The 24616-nt window shown below is 29.1% G+C and overlaps 1 protein-coding gene across 5 annotated transcripts in view; it reads left to right on the top strand.

The window, feature by feature from the left end:
- The first annotated feature begins 7628 nt into the window (after positions 1-7628).
- LOC107441203 (potassium voltage-gated channel subfamily B member 1) overlaps positions 7629-24616 on the top strand; it is a 42393-nt gene continuing 25405 nt past the window's right edge. For 2 of the 5 annotated variants that reach the window (XM_071180230.1, XM_071180226.1), the window contains exons 1-2: positions 7629-7991; positions 17998-18974. In XM_071180230.1, the coding sequence (XP_071036331.1) occupies positions 18225-18974 (750 nt within the window). In that variant the 5' untranslated portion in view covers positions 7629-7991; positions 17998-18224. Of the gene's footprint in view, positions 7992-8064; positions 8282-16895; positions 16980-17997; positions 18975-24616 lie in introns of those variants that run through there. The other 3 variants (XM_071180227.1, XM_071180228.1, XM_071180229.1) reach the window with 3 other exon arrangements.

Below are 24616 nucleotides of genomic sequence, written 5' to 3'. Positions count from 1 at the left end.
ATTGTGAATAATTCTTAAGGTTTGCCATGTTTTGTATTTTATCCCCTANGAGGGGGTAGCTTCAAACATGTTAATTAATGAGTGAAGTCGATATTTTAAGTAACAAAATCAGACTCAAAGCGTACTTTTTCTGAACAAATACGCCTTTTTTCCCGACAGATTTGGATTTCTGACTCCCAAAATGTACGGGGTAGCAGCAATCTGGAAAATAAGGTCCTTATAGTTTGGTTAGGAAAACGGTACAAAGTTTGGAACCTTCAATGTTAATTTTATTTCTTGTGTATTTTGCATATTTAGGAAACTTTTAAACCGAATTGAAAACATTTTTCACACAATTCTAAAATACATTTATTTAAAGATTTTTCTAAACGAAGAATAACTTTTGGTAAATATTTAAAAAATTTTATTATTTTATTCAATAATAGTCTGGAAAATTTTAAATTGTGAGGAACATAATTTTTACATCATTTTAAAGAGTGTAATTTGACAGGGCAAAATGCAGAATTTTAACGAAATCAGACTAATAGTTCTTAAGAAATCGAATTTTAGAAACATGAAATAATTTTTAAAATTCGATTTCTCAAAAACTATTCGACCCATAGATCAAAAATCCGAATCCGTCGAAATTCCGTCCAGAGAAAATACGTTTTTGTGTCTGATTTTGTAGCTTGTAATATCATCTGCACCCATTAATTAGCATATTTGATGTCATCTTGAACCATTAAGAGTGAATCCTAAAACATGAAGATCCGATCATTAGATCACCGTTCGTTATTCAGGGTGGTCCGTTTATTTATGCGCACACGCACAATACGGGGTCTCGTAGTAATGATCAGGAAAATAAAAGCTACCTGAAAAGAAATTAACGTGGAAAGCGAAATTAAAAGCATTGGACGGTTAAGTTCCCACAGGAAACTGAGAGGACTGGAACGACAGCCATTAGAAAAACTTTGTAATGTCGTCAGATAATCAAACAGTTCTACATTTTGTCTTCCTTAATAGCAATTTGCTCGGTTTTAAAAACTGTTTCGTAGCCGCCAAATGAATATATTTATTAATTGACTTTGATTCTTTCTGTAAAATATTGAATGACAGTAAATAAATCAGTGAGTAAAATTTTTCTATATACTTGTTAACAAGTGCTGTTCTTTCGATATTGATTTTCCAATTATTTAATTGGTATATTAAAGGTTGAAAGTTCGGAAAGGAAATTGCGAAAAACGATAAAACCTATACCTTGGGGAAAAATCTGACCTTTAATTCATTTTAAGCTCTCTGCTTTATGCTCATAAAATTTTAATACTTTCGATTTGTGATCATAATCTTCTAAAAATAGAAACGTACTATTTGGTCATAAGCCCTGCCCTCAATTTGATTAAATAAATGATTGAATGAATTTTGTAAATTGGCGATATTGAATAGTGTAATATTGGAATTAAACACTAACACTCTGAAATATAAATAAAACGAGGAGAAAAAAAGGATTTTTAATTAAAGAAAAGGGAAAAAATATTTTAAAATCATCACAAATTTTAAGAATATTAATACAAATTAAAAAAAAAATAACAACTGAAAGATATAATCTCGTCATCAGCCCATGCGATTATATCTGCAAAACCAGTGCTTTCTAATATTGTATTAATGTACCAAAACAAAATATATCAATACAATAGAGTAAGGAGCATTATATACTATACTGTATAATTCAAAATTTACAATTAATAAATTGTTGTTACTTATAAATTTTGAATTATCTTGTATAATGTATTATTTCCTTGCGCAAAACCAGTTTTCAGGCTAATCCAAGGTAAGAGACAAATCAAATGCGATTCTTAACTTCAGTATGAACATGCGTTAAAATTATATCCCACTACCCTCTTTATTCGCTTTAATTTTATAATTTGCAATATGGCAACATAGTTACGAAACTATTTTAAACTATTTTTGCTAGTTATTCGTAATCGCATGATACCTTTCTCTTTTCTCGCTTTATATGTTTCTATTTTGTGTTTTATTTCGAATTTTTTTCTTGAATTTTTGTGATATGTTTACTTGATAAAAATATGTTTATGAATCGATTTCTTTTCTTTTCTTTTTTTTTTTTTTGGTTCTCCTCACACTATTGTATTGATATATAATAGAGTGATATTACTGATATTGTATGCAGGCTATATTTATGCAATATCAGAAATCACTTTATTGCAGTTATGATAGTGTGAGATGATAGAGAGATCATATTTTTTCGCGTTATCAGTTTTCCTAACTCATAATGATTTTCTTAAATCTATTTTCATAATGTTTCTAATTTCATGTTTTTAAATTTTTCATAATGTTTCTCTATTTTTTATTTAATTTTTTTTCTCCTTTCTTCTTTTTTCTTTGTGTTTTTATCTTATATAATGGGTTCTATGAACTTGCAGATTTTGCACAGTTAATAGAACTTAATAAATTTTAAATTTCGAAATACCATTTGCTTTAATACATATTAATAACATTTTCATTAAGTCTAATGATTGTTGAGGCAATCAATTACGAACAAAGAAACGTCTGAAGATTATAGATCACATGATTTGAAAAAGAAAAAATAAATTCATATGATATGGGTGAAAGTAGAGCAATCGCCTTTTGAAAATAAAAGCGTAATGTTCATTTGAAGCTTTTCTAGACTTCCTGCATATTTAAATTTTTTACTGATTGTCTAAATTAAATTAGAATAAAAGTGATCTTTAATTTTTATTCTGCAGAAATGTCGTTAAAATTAACCATAGTAAAAATTTCGTGGATTACGATGCAAAGCTCGGTATTACGATACAACAATATAGGACGTTACAGATTAGCCTACAACGATATTTTATTTTATTTTATTTTATAATCGTCGTTGAACAGCCGACCCAATTCTCTGGGTTTAAGACTACTAACGTTCAACTCCGTAGTCTTGTAATTTTAAACCCAAACCAGAAGACGAGGGAGCTCCAGCATCAAGTATTGGGAGAAATTTGCTTTTGTGGAGGACTTTTTGTTTGAGCTAACCCGCATTTGCGTTACAAGGAGAGGAAAGCCATGAAAATCTCCTACGGTTTGCCTGACGGCAAGGGAACCGTCTACCACTGATGATATTTTACGTCAGCACAATGGTCGGTGCAGGAAGGATTCGGAATTCATATAGACCAGCCATTGCTGGGATTCGAACCCGGTTCACCTCACTGGAAAACGAACGCTGCATTCCCTGAGCCATCACAGCTCTCTACAATGATATTTTATTTTATAACCGTCGTTGAACAGCCGACCCAAATTTTGAATTTACGACAACCAATATTCAAATCCTGTAATTTTGAACCCAATCCAGAAGACACGAGAACTCTTAGATCAGTACCCCCGGAGGTATTGATTTGTTATGGGAACTTGGGGGACCTTGTGACCCCGACAGATTTAACGTGCACCAGTCACCATTTAATGTACGGTGATTCTTCAACCGTCGGGATTCGAACTCCCGCTCTCACGAACGCAAGTCCAACGCTCTACCAACCGAGCTATCCCGGGGCGAAGAATTGATTGCTGCTGTGATTAAATTTTGAAAAATCTAATGAACCCTGGGATGATCTACTTATCGTCTGCCTGCTTTTACGGCCAACCCCTGATCATCTCCTTGACCACCCGACCGATGCATGGATATGTGATGAGACACCGCTGGACTTACGGACGCCCCTCCTGGATAAGGAAGATGTGCGAGTGTGTGTTTTGTTTCGCTTTTGGTGTGAGCTTGCAATTTAAATGTGTAACAGATGAAGGTTTTAAAAGTAATTTTGTTGGATTAAGTCTTTTAAGAAAATCAAAAGGGATTAAACATAATTATAGTTTTATTGAAGTAAATAAATAGAGATTATATTAATATCGTAAATTTAATATGTTGTTAAGTTTAGTATCTAGGAAATTTAATAATTCAGTGAAATGTTTCTTTTTCCTTTCTACAAAAAAGAATTATTTTATTTTTAAGTTTATTGATAACTTACGTCGTGAAAAATGTCATATTTCGGGAAACTATTTAAAACCGGACTGGTTAATTCGTAAAATGGACTTGGTTCAGATGAAAATGAAAATAACATATTTACGGAGATTGGAAGTAAAATTTTAACGCATGAAAACTATGAGGAATCTATAACTGAAGAAATAATTAAGAGAATTTTTGAAGAAAAATGATCAAAATTACAACTTTTAAGTGAAAAGTAGAAAAAGGAAGAAGTGAAATTTAGAAAAAGAAATAATAAAAATATTTCATGTCTAGAGAAAATTGTAAAATTTGAAGAAAAAAAATAACACCAGATGAGACTTACATTAAGAGGTTAACCAAAGAAATTGCAAATCCAATTTTAGAAGAAATGCAAGAATTACAAATTTTATAAGCTAAATGCCAAGATTTTGAACTTTTTTAATGAAGTTTTCTAAATAATGATAAGGTAAAATGTCCGTGTGTAACTCAACTTATAAACAGATCAGTATGCGTGATGAAAAGCACAGGAATATTTTTGTAACGCTAAAGGCCAAGCTAAATTTAAAAGAATTAAGTAGTCTGGAAAAATTTCAGCTACCACTTACATATTTTTTGCAGGTCGTAGCACCCCAGGGTTCGTTCCATCCTTTAAAAATAATATGGGTGCCGATTTTGTTCTGATACAAGTTTATTTTTATTAGCTTTCATTTTCGAATTAATATTCATGCTTAAGATTTCAAAAATTTTATTAACATAATTGTAACAGTCATAGAGATACGTTTTATCTTGTTCCTAATCACCATAATATTTTATAATAGATTCAAATAAATATTAGTTTCAAAATATCGGATTTCCAACATTTGAACCCATTCTTACTTTGATTTTTAAGCAGCAGTAATAAGTTAAGTGCTTATATTTTGAACGTGATATATTTACATAATTTATACATTCATTAATTGATAGTTGATTACTTTAATGAATAGGATTTTAAACAATTTTTATTACCATTATATTTAAGTGATTCTGAAACACTTGCTATTAATGTACTATGTTACTTTTAAAGTTTAAAACACAACAATTCATCGGCACCACGGTAGGCAAGCAATCCAAATGCGTCGCAGCCTTGGGGACGATGAATTGGTAACTTTAGTGAGAGGAGCAACTCAGAAACGAGTGATATTAGCAGGATGTCCTGCAGATCATCACCATAACCGAGTCACAGACAAGGTAATTTCCGGACTATCTATCGCTTATATAACCTTTTACTTTGTCGTTGACCGATTTTTGTCAATCTCGTGTAAATTGTTGCATCTATTTTCTCTATTATTTGCTATTTTATTACACCTGCGTAAATATTAATATTATTCTGAGCCCTGAAGTAGTATTATATTCTAATCTAGTTTAATCTCAATTATGTTTAATTTTCTATTGATTTCATCATATGTTCAACCGACTGGTTTCCCACTCATGACTTTACTTTTGGGTGCTCGGCGTCCCTCCCCCCCCCAATTCTAGCCCCACTTCACACCCATTACATGTCTCAAAAATACCACGAATCAGTTAATGCCACTTCGCGGCAAGCGCACTGAGATGTGAGCTATGTTCTAATGTTAAATACCAATTTAATGTAAAATACCCATGTGCGAAAATGTCAATTCCATTAACAGTTCACTAGTACTATATAAAAAAAAATAATTGCTTCGAAGAGTTTAAGAGTTATGATAATCAAAATTTATCTGGGCGCCTACAGGGATGCCATATCTGCTCCACTTTCAATAAAAATTTTAATAAATGGTAGCGAATCAAATAGTATAACTTGTAATATAAAGATGTTTACACCCACTTTTAAAAAACATCAGCACGAGATGACTGCCATAAAGTCGAATTTCGTATGATACTTTGAGTTTTTGATAAGTAGTGGTGGAAGGATTTCTTAAAAGGAAAAATACTAAACTAAAAATAACTTAAATTTCATCACCACTAGAAAATATTATTTTACAAAGCGGAACAAGTCGGCATCTCTGCATCGTTCACAGTGTTAAAGTTACATTGCTTAAGATGTCAACTAAAATTCTTAAATTTATAATTCCTGATAGTCAAAATTTCCTTTTTTTTAATCCAAATGAAAAGGGATAATGTTATGATTCTCCTACCGAGAGGTGAATTATAGCAAATAGCTTATATCAACATTATAATAACGGAGACTTCAACTACCACGGATTCTCCGTGGTTTCAAAAAATATTCTTCCTAGCGGTAGCAAGGGTAATGTATTTATATTTAGAGAAATTAGAATGAAAAGAATTTTGTCCACAAACACAAGTAATTTAAACTGATATATATATGGTCATATAGACGCATGCTTAAGGTCTAATAATATTTCTTTAAAAAAATCTGCTTAAGTTCGCTACCACTGAAAAAAAGAATAATAATTCGCCACAACCTCAAATGGTTGAAGTCTCTATATTACAGACACTACTACTACAGATTTTCCGTAGTTTCGAATTATTTTTTTCACTGGTAGTGAACTGAAGCAGAATTTGTTGAAACAAACAGACATTTAAAAAAAAAAAAAAAAAAAAAAAAAAAAAAAAAAAAAANTGGCGTTAAATCGATATGTCGCGATATATCGATTTATAGCCCAGTCCTAGCCACAACCTCAAATGGTTGAAGTCTCTATATTACAGACACTACTACTACGGATTTTCCGTAGTTTCGAATTATTTTTTTCATTGGTAGTGAACTAAAGCAGAATTTGTTGAAACAAACAGATATTTAAAAAAAATAATAACATTTATCAGAGCTTTCTTTAAGAACTGGAACATTCGTCTTCAGGATTTCATATGTATCTCATTAAATTACTTATTTTTAGTGGTGAACAAATTTCTTTCAATTCTAATTTTATTAAAATATAAATTAGAACAAATTTATAAATCAAGTTTTAGGGAATTAAAGTGTTGAGGAAGATTGGAAAAAAATTTAATAGTTAAAAATTAATTTCTAATTTAGATAAAAATGAATTTAAAATATGGATAAGATTCTTGTTAATGTCTATTTTTCGAATTAGAGTTCTTTTAATTATTAAACTATATTTTCATTCGTCCTTTGCTATCATTAGGAATTTTTTTTTCTTTCAAAAACTACAGAGAAACCGCAGTAGTTCGAGTCTCTGGTTATTAACCTCATTAAGAAAAATTCAACAGGATGTAAAGTTTACAACCCACTTTAATTTTAAGAAATCACGTAACATAAATGTGAACACTTAATGTTACGTATAAATACTTTGCGTGCTTATTTTGCTTGGAGTAATTAATAACCAGCAAGTTTGCCACCACATCTCATTCCCTGATACAGTTTGATAACCATATTCATAATAAAATTATTATAAATATCGTCTAAGGTTGTTTTCAACAAAATAATTGCATTTTCTCCCACATAATTTCCATCGACTAAAACTGACTGAACTTCTAAAAATTAATTCTATATATATATTTTTTTTTTAATTTTTCAAAATTCGTCGCAAATTTTTGAATATTGACGTAATCAAATAAATAGTTGATAAGCAAATTTTTTATTATAAAAATAACTCGTAAAGCTACTGATCGATCCGGAAATTTTTGTGGGCGAAACGCGCAGGCTAGGGGAGTCTCGGGCATGTTTCTTTAACCTGTGGAGAACGGGAAGAACTGGGGAATGTATCAGTAGAATAGAGAGAGCCGTATCTATAGGCTGTTGCTCCTTTCTAGTCAATTCTCTTTTTTTATTTTTAGTAGTATATTCATATAGCGACCCCCTTTTACACTCTTTAGAAATCCTCTTTCTAAATCGTAGTCTTTTACTCTTGGAATTTCATCTCGATAGTGTTTTTATCCTGCAGGAAGGAGACCAATGGATTATTGTTCAACGTTTGGCGCAGTTTGTGTTCCCTGCTTGGTACTATCATGGATGCTTCTTCCCACCGTCGGAGCAGCTAAAGGAAGAAAGGATTAAGTGAGTTATAAAAAGGTAATGAATCGCTTTTTTACTTTTATTACTCCATTGTGATTTTTGATGTGTTGAGTTGTCTTTGCCGTTTGAAATCGTTTGGGAAACATTTTAATATGCTGTGGATATTTACGTTTTTTATCGCGTTCGAAAGAAATTGCTGTGTTATTGATTGTAGAGAGGAAACTCCGGTGCATGTGCATCCTTTACTTGGCAAATAATTCTGAGATGTGATCATTCTACGTCTATCGGGGTGATATAATCATAAATATATCAACGGAACGATATGTTGTCAACGGCACAGTTGTTATGTAATAATGATTGTCGTTTGTTTTTTCGCTTGATTTCCTATTTGATTTCTAGAAATATCTTTGTTGTTTTTATCGTTTTAGGCATCGGAACTAGACGTATCTTCAGATTCGTTTTTGAGATCATTTTTGATGGATTCATTTATTTTATTGTTGAAATTCCTTTCACATCATTTTATTTTATAAATATTAAAAGGTCATAAGTTAAATTACCTATTTTTTTTTTATTTTTTTTAAAGTAAGCATTAAAGGTGTGATAGTTTGTTTTAATTCACTTTTAGTTACTCTTATCTCTGTTAATGTTAATTTATAAAATGTAGTTTTTTACGGCTTTATTAATATTTTTAAACAGAAATTTTAGAATAGGAATTAAAAAATTATTGCTGGTATTTTACTTATGTGTATTAATAATATTATGTTTTCAGTTGATTACTTAAATACCTATTTCTATATTAGTAAAAGGAGTATTATACACTCTTTGTTTTTTTAGCAATAAAATTCTTAAATTTAATATTAGGAGAGATTATTTATCTTTAAGTCATTGTACACATTTGTTCTTAATTAAAAATAAAAGGGTATTAATAAGTTATTTTAATTAAGAATTAGAATAAGCAACCCTCAATATTTATGTATTTGTTGTTTATTTTCTGTTTATGAGGAATTTTTTTAATCAAATATAAGATTTCAACTATTTCTCAGTAATTTTCATCTTAAGTTTCAATAATAGTAGAAACTCTATATAAAAAAAATTTCTTAAAATTAAAATATTTTTATTTGTTGACAGTTAAAATTTGGATATAAATGAATTTGAAATGAAGCATTGGAAACTTTATTATAAAACTTTAAATATTAAAACCTATCAATTAAAATAATAATTGTAATAAATTATTATTAATGTGGCATAAAAAGGCAACAAAACTTGTATTAGCTCTAGCCTATCAAAATAATTCAAAAATGTTATAAGATTATGCTTAACCAACTAATATTACTAAAATAATTTTCTTGAACATAAATTACTGCTAAATGTGTAAACTGCAACATTTTTTAGACATTTATCACTGTTCAAGATTTTTATTTAAATAAACATTTTCTAATTAATAAAATGCTGTGATTATTTAAATTCTTTATTAATTTCATTGTTTTAAAATTTATTTTAAAAATTTTGCTGTTTTGCTTTGTATTTAAATTTCGATTAGCAAGACTACAATAGTACTTGGTGTGTAATAAATTACAGCTCTTTTGAAATGATATTTTAAAAATCTATAATTATTTTGAATTCTTCAGTATGCAAATAAAGAGCAATATGAAAATGTAATTCTTTTTTTATATAAACTGATACAAATGTAAAAATTAGTCATTGAACATAATTTTTATTTATTTATTAAATTTATTTTGAGAAGAAATAAAATGATTATCTTATCATGTTATTAATTGCTGGTTTTAAAACATTATTTTCAAAACAAAATTTTATTTTAATATTGCATATATCTTTCTAAATTTTAAAGTATGTACAATTTTAAAAAAATTTATTATTATGACATAAAAAAAAAGGCTGTTTCAGATTACTTTATCATATTGTGAGTATTTTTGGGGGGTGAAATACTTGTCAACTTACAGTGTAAGGCAACATAATTTACTTACTTTTGTGATTTCTTTATCTTAGACTGTTTTTCAATAGTTTATAATGATATATTTATTTTTCAATTTTGAATAATGCAAGCATTGTGTATTAATATATAAAACAATTGTTTACCCAGTGATATAGATTTAAATGTATTATTATGTTTCGTTTTTAATTCTGTAATAATTATAGTTAATGATATTAATCTGATTATAAAACAAAAACTTTCAAGGTTTTCTTAGAAAAGGGAAAATATCCCAATTTAAATTTAAAAAAATCTTGATTTAAAACAAATCAGATTTTTTAAGATAAAAATTTTAAAGATTTGACAAACCTTACTTTTAGTATATCTTTCTGTGACTTTATAGCCCATTGTTTAAAGACCTTTTATTTGATATTTAAAAGTACAAATTTTAAAAAAAGCAGTTGTTAAATAATTGGTTAAAGCAAAAATATTCAATCAATTTCTTTTATGTGTCAGAGTTTTAACCTTGGATTAAACTTAAATTTCGAATGTTCCAGTTTTGTAATGAAACCTTAATATTATTTATATCTTCAAGTTTTATTATGTCATTACGTGTGCATAATGGTTTTAACGATAATTTAGTTTATTGTTGTTGTTATATTTCAAATATTATAAAATTTAAATGAAAAAGTTTTTTAGAATTAAAAAAATATATATATAGTAATTATTGTTTTGTATTTTCTTTAGTACATCTTCTTGAAAAAATATTCTAGGAAATAATATATCTTTCTGACATAACTTAGCAATTCTCTAGTAGCACAGAATTACACTTCAAAGCGAATTTGTAATTTCTAGTTAGAAATTCATAAAGTTAATATTAATTTTTTTTTTTTTTTTGCTGTACATTAAGTAGTGAGAGAAATGAAATTTTTTATTTGTATTTATTCAAACAAACTGTGTTTTTGTTTTAATGCTGCATTCAAAACCGAGCATTTAAAATTTTTTGAAAAAAAAAAGATTATTTAAAAATGAAAGCAAATTTATATTTTATTTCTCTAGCTATACTTTATGATAAAACTTAATATTAGTTATACGAATTTCTAACAAAAAGTTACCAATTTAATTCCATTGCTAAAGAATCACCTAACTTAAAAATGTTACTTTATTAATCTGCGTGCTTTTTTGAGAGAAACGTTTTGAGGACCATCCTTGGTGGGATAAAAATAAATAATTCCTGGAGAAGACGATATAATATTGAACTGTATAAAATCTACTGAGAGCCAGATATTGTGAAATTCATAAAAATAAATCGAATGAACTGGGCAGCTCAACATTTTCAGAAGGAATGATGACTCAAATTTAAAGAAAATCCTATTACACAGACCCTAACGAACAGGAAAAGAGGTAGACTCAGGCTGAGATGGCTGGATTTAGTTGAGACTGATTTCCTTACTCTAAAGGAGAAAAACTTGCGAACAAGTGTCAAAAGTAGAGAGAAGTAGATTCGAATTCAAAGGAAGGCACTGGCCCACCCTGGGCTGTCTAGCCAGATATGATGATGATAAATCTGCGTGAAAAGTAGAACAAATTTATGAATTAAGAGATTTAAAATGCTGAGGAAGATCATGATTATTAGAAAAAAATTTCAATGTGGATAAATTTCTAATTTACTTTAAAGAAATAACTAAAATATGGATTAGATGCTTATTAAAATGTATTTTTTGTAATTTGTGTTCTTTTAATTAAACTATGTTTTTATTTGTCCTGTTCAGTGCTTAAACATTTTCTTTTCAGAGTCATTTTATCGATGAGTTTGTTCAAGTATTCAAACACCTCAGAATGTCATTGGTTATTATTATAATGATATGAGGCAGTATTAAGTTGTTTTAACTGCTGTACACAAGGTTTAGTTAAAAGAAATCAAAAGTTAAAAATCAAAATCTCCCCCAATTTTTTTTTTTAATTGCATTTTATCAATGTTGTTTTTATTAAATTTAAAGGTTACAATTTTATAAAATATAATTTTATCTATCAAATTATGTTAATCCGTCATCTGTTAAAATGTTTATTAAAAACTAAATTGAACTTTAACGTTTAATCAAAATCATAATTCCTTAATATTAATAGATAAATTGTGTTCGACTCATAATTTGTCATAGATAAAAATATAATATATTTTACTACCTTCAAGGTAAATTCCTTTCAATGTAAATTTATTTACTTATTTTTTTTTACTGCGCAATAAACTTACAAACCATGGCCACACAATATACAAAACCTTTTTTTCGAATAATATTTTTGTAAAAAATACCTTATTTTACATGTGCTCTCTATTTCAACACTTCTTCTCATAATAAAGCCTGTAATTTATGTGTTGTTTGAAAATAATTTTACAAGAAATTTTTTTATTTATTTTGATCTAAAAAGTATAGGATATATTTAAAGTATCAACAAATTCAGCAATTCTTTCCATATTTTACTACTTTACAACTCTTTTGCTTAAAACTTTCTGTCACCTGCAAATTTAAGATAATTTTTACCATGCCTTCACAATTGTGAAATTTAAAATATCTTCATCATCAAATAATATGGTAACAATAACCAATCTGACAAACTTTAGCTGACAAATCCCTTTACCTTATCTTGACTTTTATTTTATTTTTTATTAATCTGTTCAATTGATTGTTGCATCAAACATGGGCAAAAAATATGTTCTTCGTGTAAGTTGTGAAAAGTGAAAAAGTTTTTGGTTACCCAATTTTGTATGCTAGAGAATTCGATGCTGGTTACCAATACTTTTGTTAAAAAATAAAGTTCATTTAAGAGAGGGAAAATGAGGTGCCTTGTTATATGTGATACAAATATTAATTAAAAATAGTTTTGGTGGTTAATTTTTAATATTTGGATAGGGAGTATTTCTTTCCAAATGCTCAGAAGAATTATTTCAATTAACTTTATTGCATTTTCAGTTTATACAGTAGAGAACCGATTTTCCGGAACGATCGGGACTATCGCTATTCCGGATAACTGATTTTTCCGGTTTTCTGAATCGCTACAAAAAGCCGTTTGTTTAGTGTTAAACCCAACTAAAAAAAATATATATATTTGGAAACAATCTTAAAAATAAGAAAAATCGATGAGGTAATACACTAATGATTATTTCTGAAATGATGGTAAGGTAAACATCTTTCAAAAAATAAAGAAAAATCCCAAAATCTTATGAGGAAAAAAAAATTTTATTTTAAAAATTGCGGGAAAATTTATCGAATTTCGTTCCGGTTTTTTGGTTTTCCGGTTTTCTGATTTCCGGATAACGGGTTCTGTACTGTAATTGCAAAATAATTACAGGTTGGCCATTACTGGGAAAATTTTAAAAAGCTTTGACTAATGCATTAAGAAATTAAGATTTATTAAGTTTTATTAACTGTGTATAATCTTCAAGTACATAAAACCCATAAAATAAGAAAATACGAAGAAAACAATGAAAGAAAAAAAAATATAAAAGAGAAAAAATTATTTGAAGGAGAAGAAGAAAAAAAATTACAAAAGTAAGCTGAAATAATAATAAATAAAAAAAAAATTCATATGAACGCACCTTAAAAATATATCCCACTACCCTCTATTTACACTTTAATTTCAAATTTTGTAACCTGGTAACTTAGTTCTGAAAATATTTTTAAATCATTTTTGTAAATTGTATCAATTGCATGACATCCGTTCTCTATTCTTGCTTTATATGTTTTTACTTATGAATTTTTTTTCTATTTTCCTTGAATTTTTGTGATTTTTTACCTGGTAAAATTATGTTTTTACGAATTGATCTCTTTTTGTGTTTCCCACACTATTGTATTGATATCTTTTGCTTCGGCTATATTAATACAATATTAGAAAGCACTATTTTTGCAGGTACAATCGTGTAAGGTGGATGACAAGATTATATTTTTATGTCGTTTTTTATAATTTTGATTACATTTTTTTGTTTTGTGTAATTAAATTTTAATAAATTTATGTTCTCTTTTAAATCTCTCTTTACCCTTTTTTATTTCTTTCCTTATTTCCCTTGTAATTTCCATATATACATACCTGCCAAGTCTCCTGTATTTTGCGACTATCTCCTGTTTACCTGTATATTCTCAAATTTCTCCGTATTTGTTGAAGAATGTTTAAAAAATTGGCGGTAAAATATCCTCTGGTAAAATTACTCAACAGATAGTGCTATTGCCAGTACTGCAGTATGTTTAGTGTTAATAGTTTGAGTACCCCTCGTGGTCAGGCAATGCGTGGGACATTTTCGTGGTTTTCCTCTCTGTATAACGAAAATGCAGTTGCATCAAAAATTCCTCCACAAAAGGCAAATTTCTCCCAATACTTGATCCAGGAGTTCCCTTGTCTTCTGAATTGGGTTCAAAATTACAAGGCTACGGAGTGTAACATTAGTAGCCACGAACCCATAAGCGGGTCAGCTGCTTAACAACAGTTATAAAATAGTTTGAGTAATTATAAATAATGGTTTAGAAAAATCTTCTTTAGATTAAGATTTATATACATTTTACTTAGCTAACTGTAAGTTCTGATATCATTTCCAACTTTGAATTTCTCTTTTTGACTTACATGTTTATGCATGATGTATCAATACTTTACACGTAACCTCAAATATGTGGCTAGTAAAATTTTCATTATTTTATTTCTCCAATGCTGGCAGGTATGTATATATATATATATATATATATATATATATAATATGCACACACACACCTTATTTCACCTTCAACATGACATTTCAAAAGAAGTTATAGCTGAATTTAAAAGTGTATGACATCATATTAAAAAATTTCTTGATGAGTTCCTGACATTGACATTTAGTTGCATTTTCACCTAAAAATGTTTGCTAAAATTTTGAGGTAAATTACAATGTGTTTGGCTCTATATTAAAGATTAGTTCTTGTAAAGAATATTGCTGTAGAAAAAAAATCTGTTTTTTTTTTTTATGCTCATGTGAGAAATTAATTAATAAAAATGTCTTTTGCAAAACGTAATTTCAGAAGAAAAAAAATTTTTCTTCTTAAAAGATGAGATTTTAACACTAGATTGCCCAAGGAAGGCATTTTGACTGCTTTTTTATTTTCAATTAGAAAAACAATGATGTATATAATGACACAATTTCTTAGAATTTTGTGACTTTTGTAATTATTTTTATTGTTGATATTTACTAATAACTTGTTATATAACTGAAAATAATATCAAAAATATTAAAAATTAATTTTGAATAAATTTCCTCATACATTAGTTATTTATTCACAATGCAGTCATTTTGACTGCTTTTGGGCAATATGGGTATTTCAGTCTTTCTAGTGTTCACTGCCTGTATAAAATACACAGACTCAATTCTATAATGCATCATATCTAAAGAATAACTTTTTTAGAGAATATTGTTGTCCAAAAATAGACATATATGACTAACCAACTGAAATAATAAAAAAGTTTCTTTATATTTTAAGATTTTAATGAATAATTTTGGTGCTTCATGGAGTTCGACTGCTGTGGGCTCTGCTCTGCAACAAATAAAAATTATGCCTAAACTAATGTTTGAAAAATAATAAATCTTACTTTTTCTGGAGTTATATGAAATTTTTCATTCTTGGAGTTTATTTTAAAACACAAATTTTTTTCTCCAAGCCAGTGCCTTACTGCTCTTGTGATAACTAGGCCTTCAATGAAATTGTATTAGGTAGATAGGTACTTTATTTGCGTCACATTAGAGCTGCTGAATGGGCTATTGGAGACAGTCTAGGAAACATTCCTGAGGATGATACGTAGACATGCCAATGCAATTTTGATCCTCTGCAAAGGGTGTGGCTCCCCTGCTTTGGTAGCCTGGCGACCTGCGCTAGAAGTCTAGCACTTTACTGTTGAGCAGTTTAACATAGACTGATACCGCGCACCCTCGGTTCCTCCACCGGCTGATCAAAGTGGTCACCCACCTGCTTACTGACTGCAGCCAGTGATACTTGACTTTGGTGTTCTACTGGGAACTGTGTTTTTAGGATCAGTCCACTGCGGGGCATGATTGTATTAAACAATCTATTCTAGGATAAAGTTAATTTTGTCCAAAAAAATTTTAAACTAGATTAAAAATTACTTATTTGTGATTTTTAAGCTAAGTTAATTATGTTGATCTACATTATTTGCTTATTTATGATACTTATGGTTGGGAATTCTTCTGGAATAAGCTTATTTCTTCCAGGACACTGGTAGAAATAAGCAAATATACAATATTACAATGCTTCAAAATATTAAATGCTTCAAAATAATTAAAAAAAAAAAAAAAAAACTTTGTGTAATAAGTTGCACCCTTGAAAATTTGCAAGTTCCTAAAATAAATGTCCTATAATGTGCTTTTAAAGTTTAGTTAAATTTTTTAATGATTTTTTGTTCAATCTATATATCAAATTTTGACTATATATCAAATTTTTTGAAATTTTTAAAAATTTCTACCTATTTAACTATTTATTTAAAAATAAACATTTAGTAATTTGTAAATTATAAAATGATATAAAAATTCTTTATTTTATATGTTATAAATAATGAGGACACCTTTAACATAAAATTGAAGAATTTTTTTACTTAACAACATTTGACTATGAAAATTAGTTTGCTATTTATAATTGTAAATAACATGTGATTTATTGTGTAATAATATTTAATTTGATTACCATATTTTTGAAGTTCTCTATGTACTAGTTAAAAATTTAAGTCATACTATACTTTTTTATGTAAAACATGTTAAGAAACTATTGTATCATTAATTAAATTTATTTTTTCTTTCAATTTTATCATTTGTGTTCTCATTTATTTGAAGCTGATTTATTGAAAGGCTTAGAAATTAATATCACTTAAACTATATTGCAATTTTAAATCTTTAAAATTTTTATTTAATATTTGATACTTTAATTTCAAAACGAGTTTATTCCAGAACTTTTTTTTTCTCTTGATTTTTATTATTATTTATTATTTATTTATTTTTTTGCCGTTTTTTTTTTTTTCCTTCGGAAGAAACTAGTAATCCCTGATATTGGTACATCTTAATAACAACTCTTGTAGTCTTAAGTCACAAGGTCAGAAAATTTTTTTTTGCATGTGATCGAGATGAGTATGATTTTAGGTGAAATAATTTTATTATAAATGATTAGCTGGTATGATTTTAGATCAGGAGCTCAGAGAAAAAATATCTGACTTTTAAAAAAATTTTATTAAAATAATTTCGAATATTATGTTTATAAACAAAAAAAAAAACTGTTAACAAAAAGCAAAATTTTTGTTTTAAAAATTGTTTCTTTTTAAAGAGTTTTCTAAATTTATGTATAATAGTTCACCTGTCCATAATGTGCTTTTAAATCAGGGCTGGTAAGTTTTTAACAGTTTTCACCACTGTTAAGACCAACATAAACAAATTCCTGTATCCAAAACTTGCAACTAGAACATAAAAATTGCATTTACATTGTGGTACAAATATTATTATTAATATTTTAAATACCACATTTCAGATAATATTCAAAGCCAAATATTAAATATTACTTTTCTTTTACAATTTGAAATATCTTGATAAGAAATTGTGCTGGGGAAAAAATAAAGAAAACTTTTACTAAATAAATTATTCTTTACTATATTTTTATTTTCAAAATTTCAATCGTATGCAAGCTCCTGAACAATTTGAAACGTTAAAAAATTTTTTTCTCAGAATATGCTTTCTTTCACATACACCATTCTTTCTCCCTTGATTTTTAGTTATTGTTAATTCTATATTTATATATTAGTATTTATATATTATGTTATCTCTATTTATATACTATATTATCGATATTTGTATATTAATTTAATTTTAATGTTTTAAATAAATATGCAAATTTATTTATTATTGTTTATATATTCAAATGAAAAAAAATTTTCCTACGCATTCAGATTTCTTGACTATCATTCTAGGTTTTTAACTATTTTAATCGGTTTTTGACAACTGAAACCAAACCCTGTCTTAGACCAATAAATATGTTTTCCCTGAAATTGTTAAAAATGTTTTTGTTTTTTTACATACTTCTACTTTATTTTGAATTAATTGTTTAAACTTACTTTATTTAGGCTGATTATCCAATGTGGTCATCTGGCACAGACATAATGCAGAGGCATGTTATAACTCACTTTTTGGAATTTAAAGTGCTATCTGTTCCAGTAACATAAGAATGAAGAATGTGCACACCCCCAAGACTAAAACCCAAATCAATGTGTAGCTTGTCTTTTCTGTGTGTCAGTGTGACTGTTGGATGTGATTTTAGCCCTCCTCACCCTCTTGCTCGAGGGGGAGGGCTATGAGGATGACCAGTATGGACAAAATGGAAAAGGCGAGCTCTGGATTTTCTACGTTAACGCCAGCCACGCTTCAAACTGCCTCCACCCCTGCCCCTTCTGTTCAACCAGTACCGAATATGACACCCCAACCACAGTTTGCTGAAATGGCGCAACCATATAATATTCAAAATCAAATTATGGGCCCATTGCAGCAACAAAATCGCGCTCACTCCAGGTCCATGTCGTCTCTACCCCCGGAGTCGTTCATGATTATCCGGAGCAAAGCGCTCAATAGACGTGTTATTATTAATGTTGGAGGTGTTAAGCACGAGGTTCTCTGGCGAACTCTAGAGCATTTACCTCATACTAGGCTTGGTAGACTTAGAGAAAGTAATACCCATGAAGCTATCATGGAACTGTGTGACGATTATAGTTTGGTAGACAACGAATATTTCTTTGATCGTCATCCTCGTTCTTTTAGTGCTGTGATTAATTTTTATCGAACTGGTAAACTTCATTTAGTGGAGGAAATGTGCGTATTGGCGTTCAGTGACGATTTGGAATACTGGGGAATCGACGAATTGTATTTGGAGTCGTGTTGCCAACATAAATATCATCAAAAGAAGGAACACGTGTACGAAGAAATGAGAAAAGAAGCAGAATCATTGAGACAAAGAGAAGAAGAAGACTTCGGTGTTGGACGGTGTGCACCCTACAAGAAGTGTCTGTGGGATTTGTTAGAAAAACCAACATCATCATTGGCCGCCAGAGTAAGAAAATATCTCCTTTTTATGATAACACATTTTTTAAAAAACTAAACTTTTAACTTTTTATTCTTTTAATTCACAAAACTGTCGTGTAATCAGAGGGGATTTACAGTGGTACACATTCTTAAACCACATTGACACCTGTTTATCTTAAAAACTCTTTTTTATTGTTCAACTCTTCAGTTAATCATATATGTTCAGATAAATACAGATTGTTATGCTTATTGTGGCGTAACTACCACTACGATTACTAAACATCAATTCACTAATTTATAAGGCATTGTACTCAATTCATTCTTGTGGTATTGATAGATCAAGGTTGACTTAGTCTAAATCTACATTTCCCACATTGGTGACCTGCAAACTAAACATGCCTATCTAGACACACGCCTATTTCGATGTATGGTCCACACTGAACAGTTGACTTGCTTTTTGTGAATGCGTCATTGTCTTCCTCGCTCTGTTGCTTCTCAGTCTCATTTACACACAATGGAATCCTGCTCAATAGTAACACAGGAGAGCTCACTCACACAACCGTGAACTTAATTCAGTTCTCACAGCTAACGCTCAATATCCGGTGACCTTAATACAGCTCTCCTGGTTTTTCGCAAATACGCCAACTAGTTGTAACATTCATCGAATTCTATCCCTGATAAAAAAATTGGGGGGGGGGTATTGTGGTGTAGCTACCACTACAATTACTTAACACTAGTATATAAGACATGCTAACTCAATTCAATCTTGGGGTACTTTTTGATAGCTGAAGTTTGACATAGTCTAAATCTACGTTCCCCACACTTGTCTTGAATCCTGTTTTTAAAATTGCTGTATAGTTTGTTAAATATCTCTGATCCTGATCTACAATATTTCGCAAACTAGTTAAAATCTAATCCCAAGACAGACTGAACAGTTAAGTTTCTATCCGAGCCATGTTTGCTAAAAATATATTTTATCACTAATAATAAAAACCATAATAAGTATAAGTTCAGAAAATATTGAGTTTGTACTCAAAGTTTAAGACACCCAAAATGGTAAATTCCTTAATGATAATATTATTAATTGCTAAGTCATCACATGGAACTAAAAAGCAATTATAAGTGACAATTTCACTAAAATATTAAGATTTGGAAGGAAAAAAAATTATTCTTTTCAAGCCATTTTTGAATAAACAATTCTTTTAACCTTTACTTTTTTTTTTTTTTTGCATTATAATTATCAAGTTTCTGCCCTTTCACTTATAACTTTACTTGGTGTGTTTTTCTTGATAGTTTTTTTCTATTCATATTAATTCACAGCATTCTGTTTTTTAAATTTCAAAATATTGGAAATCAATTTGCATTTCAATAACTCTTCATTACTATGTAATTTTAGGCTTGCCTGATGAATTAATATCATTTGTGTTTCTTCTAATTGGAAGTAAATACTACAAGGTTCACGTAAAATTTTAACTGCAAAATAAAAGTAAATAAATTTTGACTGTTTTTGTAAACCATCTAACAAATCGGTCAATCATGTCTTTGCATCCTTAAACTCTGTTTCTCATGTTATTTGGTGGAAAACTGTCTAAGGGAGAAAAGTTTTTCTACATTTGTTTCTGCATCCTAAGTATTCAACCAACTGATATTTTCTAGCTGTTTGTGCTGTTAATTACCATTGTGTATGCATATTGGAAATCTCTAGCCAGATGCGTTGAAAATTCAAACCTTCATTGATAATTATTAAAATTGGCTAGTAAATGTAATAAATTCTGAAACATAATAAATTTACTTCACTTTTTATTCATAACCATCGTTGAACAGCCGATCCAATCTTTTGAGTTTATGACTACTAATTTTCAACTCCATAACCTTGTTATTTTGAACCCAATCCAGAAGACAAGGGAACTCCTGGATCAAGTATTGAGGGAAATTTGCCTTTGTGGCAGACTTTTTGATGGAACCAACCAAAACTACAAAATCCTTCCACAGTTAGTTTGATGGCAAGAGGACTAACCCATAATTCGTCTATCTCTGAGGATATTTTACGTCTGCACTATGGTCGGTGCAAGCCTGATGTGGAATTCGTAACGACCAGCCATCACTGGGATTTGAATCCAATTCACCTCATTGGAAGGCAAACACTCTATCCCCTGAGCCATCACGGCTTGTGCTGTCCAATAGCGTGGGGTTTTAGGAAATAACACTCTTATATTCAACAAGCACTATTTATTAATTAATTACAGCATTTAGAATTTAGAATACAAGGGATGCGTCTTAACGCAACGCTAACAGATGAGGAATCTAAACTGAAACTTTTCGAGAGGTACAGTCCTAATTCGATTGCGTAGGCGTGATAGTTCGTAAACATAGCCTCGAACGGCTAAATACACGACACGGCTCAACTTGATTTTCTTTTATAACGGTCGTTGAACAGCTGACCCAATTTTATGACTACTAATGTGCAACTCCGTAGCCTTGTAATTTTGAACCCAATCCAGAAAACAAGGGAACTCCTGGTTCGAGTATTGGGAGAAATTTGCGTTCGTGGAGGACTTTTTGATGGAGCTAACCCATATTTATCTTTCATGGAGAGGAAGACCACGAGAACATCTCACGGTTAGCCTGATGGCAAAGGGACTCCAACCCATGATCCGTCTACTACAGAGGATATTTCACGTCAGCTTGATTATTATTAACAATCACTGGCAATGTTCTCCCTAAGCATATTTAGAAGGGTGACCCACCCTGCTTGCCCTTTCATCCCTATAAATGTTCCTTCTTTACCCTTTTTGTAAAAATTAGCCATCCTCCCATAAAATAACTGATTTTTTTTCATTCGTATTTAGTTTTTAAAAAAATTTAGTTACTGTTTAAATAGTAACTGCACTCATGTAAAATTGTCTGTGTTTATAGGTTTAATTCTGAATATTACAAATATTTTCTTTGTTAGAATTATTCTTAATTGGCTAAATTTTTATAAGTTTCTCTTCTTTTGGGAAGGGGTATATTAATGAATTTTGTATGAGATTTTAAAATTATTTTTTAAATAAATATTGTTTTTAAAAAAAATGCATCTTTATGTGTTTATTTTTTTATAATCCGTTTATATTATTAAAAAAAAAGCCTTAAAATTGTTAATAATTTTTTTTCTTTTTTTAGTTTAAGTTTTTTTGGGGGGGAATTTTTTTGGGGATTATGCACAGGGAATATCTTTTAGAATGTTTTTAATTTTTTTTTATTAACTATCAATTTTTCTCTTACTTTGATAAAGAGTGAGAAATATGCTCATAAAATAATATAAGAGGGTAATTTAAAAATTGTTAAGGATAAAATGTAATTTTTGCATAACTATTTCATATTTTGATTAATGTTTACGATGTTAAGTATGTTACTTTTAAAAACTCAAAAGTGCTCTTCTCTACGAGGAAGCACCCTACCCTTTTTTATTTCTAGGAAAAACTCTGCATGTGTTGTTATTAATTATTATTATTAACAAAATCCCTGTGATTGTTAATAATTTGGCCTTTCTTCGGGAGTTGTAGCTGAGAGTTTTTTGAATTTAGGTATTTAGAGTTTGTTGAAACAAATTTTAAGAAATATTTCACTTAAAATATTTATTCATTACTAATTCATTACTAATTTATAAAAGATAAAAATATTTTTTTAGTTAGAATTTGTTAATGTAATATTAATCTAAAGAATATCATGTGAAAATCAACAACCACAGTCTAAATTTTGTCAATCTTTTATCAAACAGCTTGCATTGTTTGAGATTATTTTTTAAAAAGAGTACAATTTAACCTTTTCACCAATATTAAAAGATAAATATATGTAATTGACAATTTTATAATAATAATAATCCCGGGAAACTTAAGCGGCAATATATTACTTGAATGAAAACTTCATTTGTTTCAAAAATATGCAAATCGGAAATAAATAACAGTCGACGTGTTTCAAGTGCTCAAAATTAGGTACCCATATTCAAGACTTAGCAGGCATGAAGAAAAAAAAGTTTTTTGAAACAAAAAACGTAAAATTACTAACTAAAAATGGAAAAGTAAAGGTGAGAAACAAAACTAGAATTACCACAATAACCAAGAGAGAAAAAATTATTAAAAACATAATAAAAAAAACCAGGTTGCCAAGGGATGCAAATCAGGGTAAAATTCATTTCTGTACACTATGGAGAGATGGTGAGGAACTAATGTCAACAAAAGAATCAGCATTCATATGAATAAAATAAGATTCCAGCGATTCAAGATGAGCTAATGTGACTGGGGGGAATAATTTTGATATTGTCGAAATTGAATTTATGTCCAAGACTTCAACAATATGCAATCTATGATTTCTCATATTCTTTATAACTGAATTATCTCGTTCCTTAAACTTAAATTTTAAAGCATGTTTAGTTTGTCTGATGTAGTCAAGGTCGCACTGGCAAAGAATATGGTAAATGCCTCAGTGATTATCAAAATTAATAGGATCTTTAAGAGACTTAAATTTAATTTGGTTAACAGGCCTAAAAAGGGTTTTCAAACCAAATTTGAAGACAATTTTGTGACAAACTGGAATAAAAAACGATTAAGTAACAAGTTCTCTTTAAGGATTAGAGGAAAAGAGGGACGTTTGGGTATCACTGTCTACTAAGACGAATGTATCATCAACATATTCACTATGAGAATTTAAACAGTTTAAAAACTAAATAATGCATGAATATGCCACCCAGAATGGGTGAGAGAGGGTTGCCCGTGGCTAAACCCTCAATTTGTATATAGAAATTCTGAGCCGTCTCAATACCATGTAGGGCCCCCGAGCGGAGAAATGTTTTGATCCTCTATAACATGTCCCATCGTTTGAAATCAAAATTAAAAAACTTCCATATACGTGATATAACGCATTTTTAAGATATGCAATAATTTTAAAAAATTTTCATAACCCCCGAAAACTTAATGAACGTAAAATAAAGCATTTTTAAACTATGCATAATTTTAAAAAAATTGAGATTCTGATCAGTTGCAATACTCAAATAATAAAATAATTTTCAAAACCATGGAAGCTAATTAAAATTATCAAATTGAAAAAATAAAGATACAACAAATCAAGAATTTTTTTTTTAAAGGTATGAAATATTTTGTCAAACTTAGCAGCTGTTAAAACTTTCAATGCACATCAGCCATAACCAGTTTAAAAAGTTGCCTTCTCATAGTGCAGTGTCATTCTAAACTCTTTCAATTATTACTTTATTTAACTGATTTTAAATACTTAACAGAGTTGTTGGTGGCCAAGCATTTTTAGTGACATTACTTAAAATGAAACTTGCTCATATTAATTTATTTTACAAGTGTGTATGAATCTTGCTGGCAAAAATTGAGCAGTAAGTGAGTACCTGAAAACTTCATTGGATGAAGAAAAATAGATGTTGCTTCCCTTTTTTAAGTTTTCCTGGAGATAAACTATACAAATTATTGGTGTTTGCATGGTAATCAATCACTATTGGTAGTTTAGAGGATTTCAAGGTGTAATTTTATTTCCTCTAATCACTAATTAATGAGGACTCCAATGTGTAGTGAGAACAAGGATGACGATTTAAAACTTAATATAAATTTATTAAAACGTAACAAGTAACAAGTTTGTGTGTGACCGCTCGCTGAGGGGATACTCACTGGA

Source organism: Parasteatoda tepidariorum, chromosome 4 (genome assembly GCF_043381705.1).
Source record: "Parasteatoda tepidariorum isolate YZ-2023 chromosome 4, CAS_Ptep_4.0, whole genome shotgun sequence".
Lineage (NCBI taxonomy): Eukaryota > Metazoa > Arthropoda > Arachnida > Araneae > Theridiidae > Parasteatoda > Parasteatoda tepidariorum.
Note: the sequence above shows the minus strand (reverse complement) of the source record. Positions and strands in the feature narration are given on the sequence as shown.